Here is a 14,596-nt window from a genome sequence, read left to right on the forward strand (position 1 = left end):
CGGCTCAATCCCTGAGTCAGAACTTCCATTCTCTAGGTCATATGGCACAGCAGCGTTCACAACCCCTGGAGGGGAGGAAGTTGTGGTCAGTGCTCAATGGCAACACCTAGCAGCCAGTTTCAGGGCCTATGAATGTAGGGTTCTAGAAGGAGCCCTGATGCATGGCCGCTGGTCCAGGACTATCAACTACAATGACCAGATTAGATACATTTGTTTTGAGGGGGGAGGCAGGGATACTATAGGGGATCTAAGCCCTGGTGCTGATTGAGCTGGAGACCCAAAGGAGCAGAGGAAACTGAAGGGTTAAAAAAAAATAAAGTTCCAGAACAATAGATCATGATTCAAAGCCTGAGATTCTGGAATAACAAAACAAAGTATTTTTTTACAGAAAGGGTGGTGGATGATAAGCTAGTCTTCAAATGGAAATGATGGTGACAAAACCCAGTGCCAGAAATAGAGCAGCTTTTAAACTAGAGCATGGAGGAAAGCCGGCAGTCGCACAGCAGCACATAGTTCAGAGGGAGGTATCTTCAAAGGACACTGGCAAACCAAGTAATTAGAATGTTCGATAGAAAGGTGGTTAAAAAAGCTGAAAAAACCCCAGATGTATTTAAATACTGAGCACGCAGATAAAAATGACTCCAAACTGCCTGCATCATCTCATACTAATCAGGATGTGTTTACAAATAAAAATACAAATAAAACTACTTTAAAATGTCTGTATGCAAATGCCAGAAATTGGAAAAATAAGATTAGAGAGTTAGAATGCATGGTTCTATAGGAAGATACAGACATAGGTATCTCGGACACCAATGGGACACTGTGATACTGGGGTACAAGTTATAGCAACATAACAGGGCAGATAAAATTGGTGGAGGGGTGGCGCTATATGTTAAGGATAACATAGAGTCAAGCAGGATAAATGTTTTGCAGAAAACAGACTGCACTCTGGAATCTTTATGGATAAAAATTCCAAGGGTAAAAGAGAATATAGTAGTGGGGACTTTCTACTGCCTGCCTGGCCAAAATGAGGAAACAGACTGCAAGATGCTAACAGAGAATAGACTGACTAGTAAAATGGGCACCACGATAATAATAGAATTCAATTATCGGAGTATTGGTTGGGTAAATGTCACATCAGGACATGCAAGGGAGGGGTATGATTGAGATTTATAAAATCATGAGTGGGGTAGAACACGTAAAGAGGAAATGGTTATTTATTCTTTCAAACAACTCTAGGACTAGGGGACATTCCATGAAACTTGCAACCAGCAGATTTAAAACAAATCATAGGAAGTATTTTTTCACTCGGTGCACAATTAAGTTATAGAGGATGTGGTCAAGGCTACTAACATAGTGGGGTTCAAAAGAGGATCGGAGAAGTTCCCAAAGAAAATGTCCATAAGCAGTTATTAGCCAGGTAGATTTGGGAAAACCAATGCTTATCCCTGGGAGTGAAAAATAGATTAACTATTGGGGTTCTATTAGGTACTTGTGATCCAGACTGGCCACTATCAGAGACAGAATGCTGGGCTGAATGAGCCTTGGTCTGACCCAGCTTTGCACTTCTTATGTTCTTATACTCTTTTGGAAGCCTGGGATGTGCCCAGGAGATACCTAGTGGTGAGAATGCAGCAATAAAATCAGAGATCAAGTAAGGTCTGCAGTGTTACAGTGAGTAGGAAAAAGAAGCAAACCAGGTGAGCCCTGCAGACACAACTGAGTCAGCGATATGCTACTAAAGCCCATGCAGAAAGGTCCTTCCTACAAATTTTTCTTGCAGTGCTACATGGATAGATAGACTGGGAGTGACCTTTCATTTTGTTTTTAATTCCTGCCACTATGTCAGAAATATTCAGGACTGAAGTATTAATGCCAGGAGCACCAAGCTGGCTTCTACAGAGAGGTGCTGTCTAACGGCCCAGTACCTCCTCATCAGCTCTCAACAAGTAGTACCTTTTACAACAAGTTTCCCAGACGAATGGAGCCCTTCTGCCTTGAAGGAGATGAGTCCCGAGTCTTCCAGCTTGAGGGCAGAGAGGGTCATGGCATGCCTCTTGCCCAGGACGGTGATCCGGCAGTGCTCATCCGGCTTCAGCTTCAGCCCATCCTTCATCCAGGACCCTTCCACATCCTCGTGCGACAGCTCCACCTGGAAGGTGGCAGTGTCTTTCTCCGGAGCTTCCACATCCTGCAGACCCTTCACGACCTTAATCTGTCGTACTAAAAACAAGCAAACAAATAAAATAACAACTGTTGTTCTCTACCCCTAAGACGGATTTGCCACCCACAGAGTCAGACAGAGGGTAGTGCATATTTCACTGGGAGAAAGTATTTGTTCCTGTAACAGCAAATAATGTCTATTTTTTGTGTTCCCCAAGGAAAGGACAGGAATTAAGAAGCACACACTTCCCCACCACAGAACAGGTACAGCATGAGCAACAACATTACCAGCTTCTCTCACACAGTCTCACCGTAGAACAAATAAAGCATTGCACCAGTAGTTCTATCTTGCCTTATATACTGTCCTGCCCCAGAACCAGCAGCACAGTAAGGGCAGCAGCAGACTTTCCTTACATACACTAACCCAGCATAGAACTGGTAAAACATGCCACAGAACAGGCTATGGCACAGGCACCTGCAATGCCAGCTTCTCTTACACACTGCCCCACCACAGACGAGCAGAACAGCACCAGCAGCAGTGCATGCTTCTCACACATAGACAAACATACATAGACACACACACATACACACACACACACACATTGCCCCATCACAGAACAGCACATCAGCAGCAGCAGTGCAGGTTTCTCACACACACACACACACATTGCCCAATCACAGAACAGCACAGCAGCAGCAGTGCATGCTTCTCACACATACACACACACACATTGCCCCATCACAGAACAGCACAGCAGCAGCAGTGCATGCTTCTCACACATACACACACACACATTGCCCCATCACAGAACAGCACAGCAGCAGTGCATGCTTCTCACACATAGACACACACACATACACACACACACATTGCCCCAATCACAGAACAGCATATCAGCAGCAGCAGTGCAGGTTTCTCACACACACACACACACATTGCCCAATCACAGAACAGCACAGCAGCAGCAGTGCATGCTTCTCACACATACACACACACACATTGCCCCATCACAGAACAGCACAGCAGCAGCAGTGCATGCTTCTCACACATACATACACACACATTGCCCCATCACAGAACAGCGCAGCAGCAATGCATGCTTCACACACACACACATATTGCCCAATCACAGAACAGCACAGCAGCAGCAGTGCATGCTTCTCACACATACAGACACACATTGCCCCATCACAGAACAGCACAGCAGCAATGCATGCTTCACACACACACACATATTGCCCAATCACAAAACAGCACATCAGCAGCAGTGCATGCTTCTCACACATACACAAACACACATACATTACCCCATCACAGAACAGGTACAGCACAGGAAGCAGCAGAGAAGTCTCTCATATTGACATGGCATGCCATTGTTCTCACTGCTGTTGCATGTCGTAAATTATATTATTGATACTCCTTTGTTTATATATCTTTGATGCACCTAATCTATTTCTTTCTCCAAAGAATAATATTAAGATCTTGTATAAAGAACATTCACCAAGAAGATAATTTTCAAAGGGTTAAACTGCTTTGTTTGCAGAAATGGTCTCTTAGAACATTGCCCAGCCTCTCTGCCCTGTGGTACCAGTGCATGCATACTTTTATGTGCAGAGAGAATCAACGCTTCTGGGGGAGGAGTCAGGGAGGAATTAGCATTTACACCCATACACGCACACGTATGCACATACGCATGTGCATGTCATTTGGTTGGAAAAACGGACCTGCAGACTTTATACAGAGAGGACCATATTCAGCCACCGGCTGGCTAGGAAAGTTATTCAAGATTCGGCGGCGCGGTTGTGCTGTGAATATACCTGGCTATTTTAAAGTTTTCTGGCTGTTTCCTGTTTTCCTTAGCCAGATAATACAGAAAATCGAGTCATTTGGCTGGATAACAGCGCTCACCCCAGAATACTCCTGGGCCACCCAACCCTAGCCAGTTAAGTTTTAGCTGGCTAACAAATTATCTTCCTATGTTCTAAGAGATTTTTAAATGCCGGCATTTGTCTGCCCAAGTGCCAAACACATTGAATATGGACCTCTTAAGACTTTATTCTCTCAGGAGCTAAGGGATGGATTCTGGAAGGATTTAGCCATATAACTTCATCTGGGTACTTTCCTTTTAAAATTCAGCTGCAAGGTGCACATGTACAAAAGTGCACGCATACTTAGGGGGAGGGAGGAGGTTACTCAAACATTCCCCCTCAAGGTGTATTTATGAACTTTTTGTGTAAAGCTGTGCTTTTATGAAAGATGATAGGCTTCCAGTTTACCACCATGAGCTCCAACATGGAGAGCAGGTACGAATCCTGCCATGATCACAGCAAACATCGGATCTTATGTTCAGTGGGCAACTGAGAAGATCGTTGCTACAGTAACAGTAGTGGGGCGAGGTGATCCAGCAAAGCTGGGACTGACTCAATTTGCAGCTGGAGACATCAGCAAGGATCACAATGAACGAGTTTCAGACATGCAAAGGTGATGATGTCAAGGGAGAAGCTCTGAAACATGAGAGACTTCTTTGCTGCAGACCAGGAAGATGATCTACAGATGCTGAAGATTTGGAGTCTAAAGGTAACAGAAATAACAGAGCTTCCTGTTCCCAATGCTCTTGGGCCCCTCCCCCTCTGGAACTGAAACCTATAATTCTATGAATCCCTGAAGAAGATAATTTATTTGTCAAAGCATGGACAATGACTGGTGTAAGCAAACTGAAGTACACCAACATAAGAAAGAGCGACATGGAGTTTGTTGACATTTGACCTGTTTTGGATCTCGGTAAGATAAGTTTATTTCTTTAATTTATTTTTGCACTATCATATTCATTGCACATTATAAAATTATAAAAAGTGTGTCTGGTATATGATTTCAACTATGCATATTCTCTGAATTGCCTAAACCCATTGTGGGCAAAAGAGGAGTGAAACCAATACCCCTCAGACCCACCAGCAGGGTGGAAGAGAGGAGAGAAGTAGGAAAATTGGGACTTTTCCATGGAATACACAAAATTGACTGAAAAGATAGTCCTATCAACTGGAAGGGAGTTGCCTTTACTACTTGATTGGACAGGAGAATACCTAAAGTAGACAACTGGCATTCGATGAATATTAGAAGAAATTGAAGAGAAGTAATGGACACAAATTTACTAAAAGAAAACATTGTGGGAATACCCAAAACTGTAAAGAACTCTTCCATCAACTGCATAATTCAACAGTAAAAGTTATGTTGGAAACCATAAGTCCCCAGCGTGATTATTGCTGCTGTCTACAAATAAAAGATCATCCCTGTTGCATACAATGCACTATAAAGTGGGATTTGACTTAAAACAATGCACAAGGCCTAGAAGATTACTCTTCTCCCCCATCCCTTGGAATCTTGGACACTCAGATAGCATTAACATCATGGGACGACTAAGACATTGAAGACTGTGATTGAGGTGTGGGTCCTGGGACCCTATCCAGGACTAGCAGCCCAAATATTATATATGTAAGTTAGCTGGCCTTGCCATCACCACCCACTGGATAAACCTCCTGTACTCTTCATTCTAAAAAATCCCCTCCACCCCAGCTATTCCCCAGAGTCCCTCCCTTACCCTATAGTTTGAGCCTCTGGATCATCCTCGGGTCTAAAAAAAAATCTGCTTCAGACTCTCAGAAAACATAAAAGTGTAACCAACGAGCTAACAACATTTCCTTTAGATTTTTCATAAATCCAAAGTGGATTTTCAAATCTGCTTCAAACTTTTCAGATTTTTGTTCATAAAAAGTCTGAGGAAATTCAGTGAAGCTTTCAAATGTTTCCAGGTTCATCAACTTGATTGCGGAGCCTATTTTGAAGAAGGATGCATATAAAGCAGCACTTGGCCCCAGAGCCCCAAGGGAAAGCGATGACCAGCATAGGTCCTGGAGTTCTGACAATAGGTATGATCTTCATCAGCATCACCATGAAGCATTCATCATTCATGAATGTGTGGCACCCCCAAGGGTTAGACACTAGATATTCCCAGTCGCCCACGAATCTTCTACAAGGAATACCACTTTCAGCTCCTCCTCTAGGCAGCCTGAGTGGATAGACCGTGTTAATAACTAGGAGTTGAAAGAAATGTTGGTGTCAGTTTTGGTTTATTTCCTGAAGAGGAAGGCGCTCAGTTTTAGTTCCTCTCAACCGCTCAACAGGTGTAGGGTTTTTCCTAAGGGGAATCCATGCAAAGTACTTCCTGTCAGTGGAGCTAATCTGAGAATTACAGAGACTTTATTTCAGATTGGAAGGTTTTGCTTTTGAGAAACTTTGATCCAGATTATGGTTAAGAAGCTTTTCTTTGCCATCCCTCTTCCTTTTTGGAGCTGAACCTGCATTCGCACAGGCCCGGAGTTCCATCCTAGACCTCTCCCTCTGAGGGGTCATGAAAAGGAGACAGGCGAAAGAAGAAAAATCTTGGAGATCCTCCACAGGATCTTCCCCAGGAATACAGGCACAGACTGGGAAGTTGTTTGAAGTCTACTGCATTTCAGGTAGGACTGTGTATAACTCTAAGGAGATCTCTCTAACCATGCAGGACTTTCCCAAGAGTTTGGGATGCTGGCACTCTCAGTTCAGAAGAGTTAGGGATTCCAGGAATCTGAATTGTTAACACATCAAGAACAGGACACTCCTCTGTAATATTATTTGTTGAACTGGGACATTTATTATCCTTTTGAAGAGATCAATAAAGGTTGTTATTTGAACACCCAGACCTGTGTCCTACGTTATTTATCCCAGCCATGCATCAGCATCACACCTGCATACTACCAGAGTGTCATGTCACCACCTGGGCCAGAAAACCCAGTCGTCCCCCCCCGTAGAAAGGATTCACTCCTGGGGTAGCAGCATCAGGAGGGGCTGAGTGGCAAGAGAGACACCCCGAGAGATAGAAATACTTTTGTGTGCCCTTGGAGGTAATGCACCCTCCAAAGGAAAGGGTTACAAATGTATTTAGTTACTCTTGGTCTAAGGACTAAGTTGTTTGCATATTTCAGTTATCCTGAAAACCAGGACTGGTTGTGAACAGAGAACATTCACTTTTAAAGCAATGTCACTGCTGCTCATTTCATGGTCCTTGTGACTGTATTCTCCACCCATAAATGCTGGAATGAATTCAGTATATTTGTATTTTTCAATATGACGGCTCTAAATGTCACTTGTCACGGTCCCGGTAGCTTTTAAACCAACAGCATGTGATGTTAGCTGTGAGAGTAGAAAGCTTTAATTTGAAACTGCTAACCTCTCAACTGGCCATGGACTATTCTAAGATCCCTGTCTCTGTTTCTTCACACCAAAATTCATCCACAGCTTTCCTTCTCCCAAGTCCTAATCTCACACGGCTGAAACAGTAGAACCACCTGACCCACCACTTTATACTGCCTGCATGCCAAGCCTTTGGGACCAGTTGTCAAATCAGGCACTCCTTCCACTAAGAACTTACCTTCTACGTTCAGTTTAGCCTGGGTCCTGTCATCGAGTGTCTCGCAGCAGTAGTAGCCCCGGTCTGAGAAGGTAACATTCTTAATAACAAGGCTCTGCTTTGTCCCGTCAGCCCGGATCTCCAGGTTTTCACTGGGCTGCAGCACAATGCTGTTCTTTATCCATTTTATTTCCGTGGACGGCTTGGTCAGCTCCACCTCTAGAACGGCCGTGCCTCTCTCCTCCACTGTCTGTGCCTCCAGCTTCTTCTTAAACAGCACAGGAGCTTCTGGCAAATAATTTATGCAACATACACAGTGAAGAGTCATTTATGCACCCAATAGAAACCTGAAGAAAATAAACTGAGTACCTGCAGATTTCCAAATGCAGAAGAAACATATGGACAAAGCTTGGTGAGCAAACAGAACAAGCATCTGTTCTTGGGAAGGTCAAAGAGCCATAGCCTGATGATGCAGTATAGTGATTTAAGGATGACTACTGAACTCAGGATCCAGCTGAATCCCCTTCTTACCTTACTGGCAAGCAGGAATAGGAAAATGGAGGAACAAATCTAGTCTTTTAGCTGCTAACACTGTATAAAAATAACAACGGAGGAAAAGTGTTTTATTTTATAAAACAGTGCAAGGGCCTGATTTCCTGGTGCTCAATATGCATAAAATCATGGGCGTATACCAGTTTCACTCATACTTTTAGGTGAACTGCAGAGATGCATTCTGGAGGAGCAGAGTTAGGACCTATGTGCATGATTTTTTCTTTTAAAAAGCAGGAGTATAAATTAATCCTTGCAAGTTACGCCCTCCCAGGAGCAGGGGTAGTTTTGTGCAAGTTATCCTTTGCACTTACTCGGCCAATTGCCCAAGGATTTTTAAAGCAAATTTATGCACATAAGTTTATTTTGAAAACATGGGGTAAAGTCTACATGTAAAACAGAGCTGCTTATCTGTAACAGGTGTTCTCCGAAGACAGCAGGATGTTAGGCCTCATACATGGGTGACATCATCAGATGGAGCCCCGAAACGGAAAACTTATGTCAAAGTTTCTAAAACTTTGACTTGCCACACTGGGCATGCCCAACATGCCATTTTACCCTGCATCCATGCAGGGTCCCTCTTCAGTCTTATCACAGAATATACCGAAGTCAACAGACAGCAGAAACCCAACTCCATGGGGTGGCGAGCGGGTTTCGTGAGAACTAACATTCTGCTGTCCTCGGAGAACACCTGTTACAGGTAAGCAACTCTGCTTTCTTTGAGGACAAACAGGATGGTAGTCCTCACACATGGGTGAATCCCTAGCTGCAGGCTGCTCCCCAACATAAAAGGGGACCAACAGACACCCAAACCAATTGCCAACAGGTACAACAACAACAGTGGTAACAGAGGGGGAGACATCTGAACCCAAACAATGGGCCTCAGCGGGAGAGATTTCAGTTTTACATCTCAAACAGATTCAAAAGGACAGATTGGACAAACCTACTGTCGTTTTGGCCATCCATATCTAGGCAATAGTGAGATGTGAATGTGTGGAGAGAATTCCACATCACATCCTTGCAGATCCCCTTCAGGAGAACTGCTTGCAAGTAGGCCACCAATACTGCCATGGCTCGGATAGAATGAGCCTTGACATGACCCCCAAGATGCAGTCCCGACTGGACATAACAGAAGGAGATGCAGTCTGCTAGCCAATTCGATAGTCTCTATTTGGCAATGGCAATGCCCAACCTATTCCTATCAAAAGAAATAAAAGGTTGAGTTGAATCTCTATGGGCTTCTGTCTGCTCCAGATAGAAGGCTAAGGCTCGCTTGCAGTCCAAACTGAGCAGGACTTATTCACCTTAGTGTGCATGGGGCTTGGGAAAGAATGTTGGCAGGATGATGGACTGATTAAGATGGAAGTCCATCACCACCTTAGGCAGGAACTTAGAGTGCATATGCAAGACCACCCTGTCACGATAAAACTTAGTATAAAGTAGAATTAGTTACTAAGGCCTGGAGCTCGCTGACCCTGTATGCTGAGGTGATTGCCACCAAAAATATGATCTTCCGGATCAGGTACTTCAGGTCACAGGTAGGCAGTGGCTCAAAAGGAGCTTTCATCAGCTGAGCTAATACCTCGTTGAGGTCCCAAGACACAGCAAGAGGCTTCAATTGAAGGTAATCAAGTAATTTTTGTGGGGGACAGGAGAATGAATTTAGGGCCTTCGCCTCACACCACAAGGAAAACATCCTCCACTTTAGTCCGTAGGACTTTCTAGTGGAAGGCTTTCTAGAAGCCACCAGAACCCGAGACACATCCTCTAAGAGATTGAGTGGCTGCAGAATTAATCTCTCAACATCCAGGTTGTGAGCAACAGGGCCTGGAGATTGGTATGCCGCAACGTGCCTCGATCTTGCATGATGAGATCTGGGGGAGTCCCCAGACTGATCAGTCTCCAGATGGACAACTCCCGTAGGAGTGGAAACCAGACCTGTCTCGGCCAATAAGAGGCTAAGAGGATCATAGTCCCCTTGTCCTCGTGAAGCTTCAAGAGAGTCTTTGCCACTAAGGGATACATGTACAGAAGACCCTTGCCCCAATGTTGAGCCAGGGTGTCCAAGGCTGGTTTGCCGTCTGTCCCCTTGTACTTTTCTGTTGCAAGGGGTTGTGAAGAGATCGATGTCTAGGCCCCCGAGGTGGAATATATGATTTGCAACCCACTGGTCCAGGAACCACTCGTGGGGTTTGACAGCATGACTCAATCTGTCCACCAACATGTTCTCCAGCTCAGTCAGGTACATGGTCCTGAGCACCATCCCATGTGACAGGGCCCATGACCAGAACTGAACTGCTTCCTGACACAGGAGGTACAAACCTGTACCTCCCTGCTTGTTGACATACCACATTGCCACCTAGTTGTCAGTTTGGTTTAGGACAACTTTGTTGGATAGCTGTTCTCTGAAAGCCCATAGTGCATATCTGATCACTCGGAGCTCCAGGAAATTGATTTGGCAACAGCTTTCCTGGGCATCCCAGAGACCTTGGGTGTTAAGCCCATCTACATGAGCTCCCCATCCCAGGGTGGACGCATCTGTGGTTAGGACAATTTGGGTAGAAGGACTTAAGAATGAGATCCCCTGTTCCAGATTTGAAAATACCCGCCACCAGGACAAAGAGTCCTGGAGGGGCAAGGTGATTCGGTTGCATTCCTGGAGGTTCTGTATGGCTTGGCACCACTGTGTCCTCAAGATCCATTGGGCCCCACGCATGTGTAATCATGCCAAGGGTGTGACATGGACAGTTGCAGCCATATAGCCTAGCAACCTCAACATGTGTCATGCTGACACCTGCTGGCTCTGCTGAATCTCTGCTGCAATGGTCATCAAAGTGATAGCCCTTTGATGGGGCAGGAAGGCTTTGGCCTGAGCCATATCTAGCAAGGCTCCTATAAAGTCCAATTGAAAGGATGGGCTATGATGGGACTTCGGGTAGTTGAAGATGAACCCTAGAGACTCCAGCACCAGGTGGTCAAGTGCATGGATCTAACATCCTCTGCCTGAGATGTGCTCTTGAGCAGCCAATCATCTAGATAAGGGAAAACATGTGCCACCACCATGGCCAGGCATTTTGTGACAATCTGTGGGACTGACACTAGCCCGAATGGCAACACCTGATTCTGGAAGTGCTGTTTTCCCACCATGAATCGGAAATATTTCCGGTGACTTGGGAAGATCTCCATGTGTGTGTATGCATCCTTCGGATTGAGGGAGCATAGCCAGTCCTCTTTTTGTACAAGGGAGATTGAGGTGCCCAGGAAAACCATCTTGAACTTTTCTTTTTTGAAAAATCTGTTCAAGGCCATTAGGTCTAGGATGGGATGGAGTCGTCCTGTTTTTTTTGGAATCAGGAAGTACCTGGAGTAAAAACCCCACCATCTTTGCCATGGCATAACAGGCTTGACCACTCTGGCCATTGAAAGGGAGAAGAGTTCCATTAATAGTACCTCCTGATGCACTACCGGCCCCCAAAATGGGCTCGGAAGGCAATTTGTTGGGACAACCAATAGGTTCAACCAGTATCCCTGATGGATGATGGAAAGAACCCACTGGTCTGAGGTTATATTGGGTCACTGGTTCGCAAAGAACCGCAGCCCGCCCCTGACCAGCGGATGCATGTCCCCGGTATGGGTAACTGGACTACATACCCTACAACCCATTCAAAACCACATCCTTGTAGTTGACTGAGGTGCCGGCTAGGCCTTGGGGCTCTCTACTGCCTGGGATGGCCATGAGAGTGAGTGAGGGGGTGGAGAATACTACTTCCTCTGGCGAAAGAAAGACTTCCTCTGCCCCGATCTTGCAAACCTCCTAGCCAAGGAGGACAGGTCCAGATTGCTGGCAGAGAGTTGTTGGAGGGTTTCATGGTGGTGCCAGAACTGGGCCACCGTATCCCTCACCCTATCTCCAAAGAGATTCTCTCCAGTACACACATAACAGCGAGTCTTTCCTGTACCTCTGGTCAGAGATCCGAGGCCCACAGCTATACCATTCTGTGGGCACCGATTCCCACTGCAGAGACTCAATGCTGTCTCGAAAACATCGTAGGTCATTCGGACCTAATGTTTCCCAAACTCCAGGCCCTTATGCACCAGCGAAATGAGGGGTTCTGCTGCTGCTGAGGCAGTTGCCAAGCCACTTCCTGCACCTGCTTCCAGATTTCCCATAAGTACTGGCTCATGTAGAGCTGGAAGGAAGCTATGTGGACAATGAGCAAGGCCCCCTGGAAAACCTCCCTCCCAAGAACGTCCATCGCTCTGTGATCCTTCTTCAGGAGTGCCAAGGAATGGGTCTGAGACCGCTTGGCTCTCTTGAGAGTGGATTTGACTACCACCTATTGGTGGGGAAGCTGTCGCTTATTGAACCAGGAGCCTGCTAGAAGAGGTAAACCCAGTCAACCTTCTTATTCACAGGCGGCACTGTGAGGGAGTGTCCCCATATCCTCAGCAGTAACTCCTTAAGGATATTGTGCATCAGGAATGCCACAATCTCCTTAGGAGGCTCCACAAACTGGAGGATTTCAAGCATTTTGTACCTGGCATCTTCCTCTGTCAGTAACTGAAATGGGATGGCTTCTGCCATGGCACTCACAAATCTGCAAAGGTTAAGACCTCAGAAGGAGATTTCCTTCATTCTTCTGGAAAAGAAGGTCCTGAGGGAAGACCCTCAGAGCCATCAGAGGAGGACTCCATGGTGTCATCCCCCCAGGGATCATAGGGGCCCTCATCTTCACTGAAACTGATAGGGGATGGGGCCCTAGGTGCTCCTTCGTCCAAAGGTCCAGGCACTGGTGAAGCTGGATGGGGGCTGCAGTTCTCAGCAACTCAGTCGGCCTAGGTGGAGCTTCCTCCTCTGAGGAACTGGCAATGACCACCATATCAGCAGGGGGAGGCTGCAGGGCCCCGACAGGCACTGACACCGGCCCAGGAATGACGCTAGCTGAGCACATGGAGCTTCTCCAACAGCGGCTCTAAGATGGACGCTCCGATGTTGCCAGTGCCACAGGACTGATGCTCTACATTGCCTGCTCAACTGCCAGTTGAACTTGCCGCTCAAGCTCCTCCTCAAACATTGCTGATGCCAACACCGACTGGGAGGAAGAAGGGGTGGCCAGATCCTCTTTGGAACTGAGAGGAGGATCGGTGATTGGCATCAGGACTGATGAAGACTGTTGCAGACCCCCAGCACTGAAGGTGAACTGGTGCTCTTCTCAACGAGGTCACTTCCAGAGCATCACAGCATGAGCTGGCGCAGCTCTGTTCCAAGCACCGTACATTGACAGGGACTGATGCCGATGCTTCTTCTTCTTCCCTCGTTGCTCAGCATGGTCTTTCCCTGGTGCTGAAGCTGAGGACGAAGAACCTGATATCCTCGGCCTGGAAGAGCTCGGCAGTGGCCGGTCCCCCCCTAGCAGCCAACAGCACAGACGGAACCAGTGGTCCCATCAATGCTGATGGCTCGGTATCCATCAGTGTGGGTCTGTGGTCCTTTGATGCCGATGAAACTGATGGCTCAGTCTTCTCCAGGCCAAAGAGTTGTTCCATCTTATCGAGCTGAAGATGACATCCCTTCAGGGTCATCTGGGTGCATTTGCAGCAACCCCGGATGTTATGAGATGCACCCAGGCAGAGGACACATTTATCATGGGGGTCTTCGGGCACCACGGGTATCATTTGAAACCAGGTGTGGCGATGACGAGACAAAATTAATTGGAAGCAAGAATAACGGTAGCGGGCATCAGGGCCCGGCGGGCACCAAAGCACTGTCACCATAATGAATTGACTGCGAAAGGAAACTTACCAATAAATGAATACCCTGACTAGGATCACTACAGAGAGGACTGAGAGGGATCCAATGTCAAACTCAGGTGAAAAAAATTGTGATAAAGTGAAAAATGGAAAAGTTTTCCAAATTAGGCCAAAAAGGCCGAAAGTGAGCTCACCAACCACGATGCTGCATTTCCGCGGAAAAAGAAAGACTGAAGAGAGATGCATGGACGCATGGTATAGAGCATGCTGGACATGCCCAGTATAGCAAGTCAAAGTTCTAGAAACTTTGACATGTTTTCCATGTCGGGGTTCCATCTGATGATGTCAACCATGTAAGAGGACTACCATCCTACTTGTCCTCAGAGAAAAAGTTTACACAGAATTTATGTCACTATGCACAGTTATAAAATTACCTTCTAAATCATCATGGGATCTAGTAGAAACCTGGAAGCCAGTGGTAGGTCAAAGGTCTATTTTGCATATTTCTACTGGTTCTCATCATGACCGCATTTCATTTTGTCAAGTTAGTCACGGATACTCATCTTCCCCACCAATAGCAAAGAAACATGCTTAGCTTTGCAGGAAATAATGAATGACCCATAATACAAATGAATTGATGGGCTAGGATTTGAGTCATCCAAAACTCTTTACCTTAACCCATTATCAGG

The 14,596-nt window shown here is 46.0% G+C and overlaps 1 protein-coding gene across 11 annotated transcripts in view; it reads right to left on the bottom strand.

The window, feature by feature from the left end:
• Positions 1–14,596, bottom strand: part of OBSCN (obscurin, cytoskeletal calmodulin and titin-interacting RhoGEF) — a 745,212-nt gene that overhangs the window by 507,119 nt on the left and 223,497 nt on the right. For all 11 annotated transcript variants that reach the window (XM_029588301.1, XM_029588307.1, XM_029588308.1 and 8 more), the window contains 2 exons: positions 7,629–7,895; positions 1,957–2,223 (listed from right to left, as the gene is read on the bottom strand). In XM_029588301.1, the coding sequence (XP_029444161.1) occupies positions 1,957–2,223; positions 7,629–7,895 (534 nt within the window). The remainder of the gene's footprint in view (positions 1–1,956; positions 2,224–7,628; positions 7,896–14,596) is intronic.

Source organism: Rhinatrema bivittatum, chromosome 2 (genome assembly GCF_901001135.1).
Source record: "Rhinatrema bivittatum chromosome 2, aRhiBiv1.1, whole genome shotgun sequence".
In the NCBI taxonomy this organism is placed as follows: Eukaryota; Metazoa; Chordata; class Amphibia; order Gymnophiona; family Rhinatrematidae; genus Rhinatrema; species Rhinatrema bivittatum.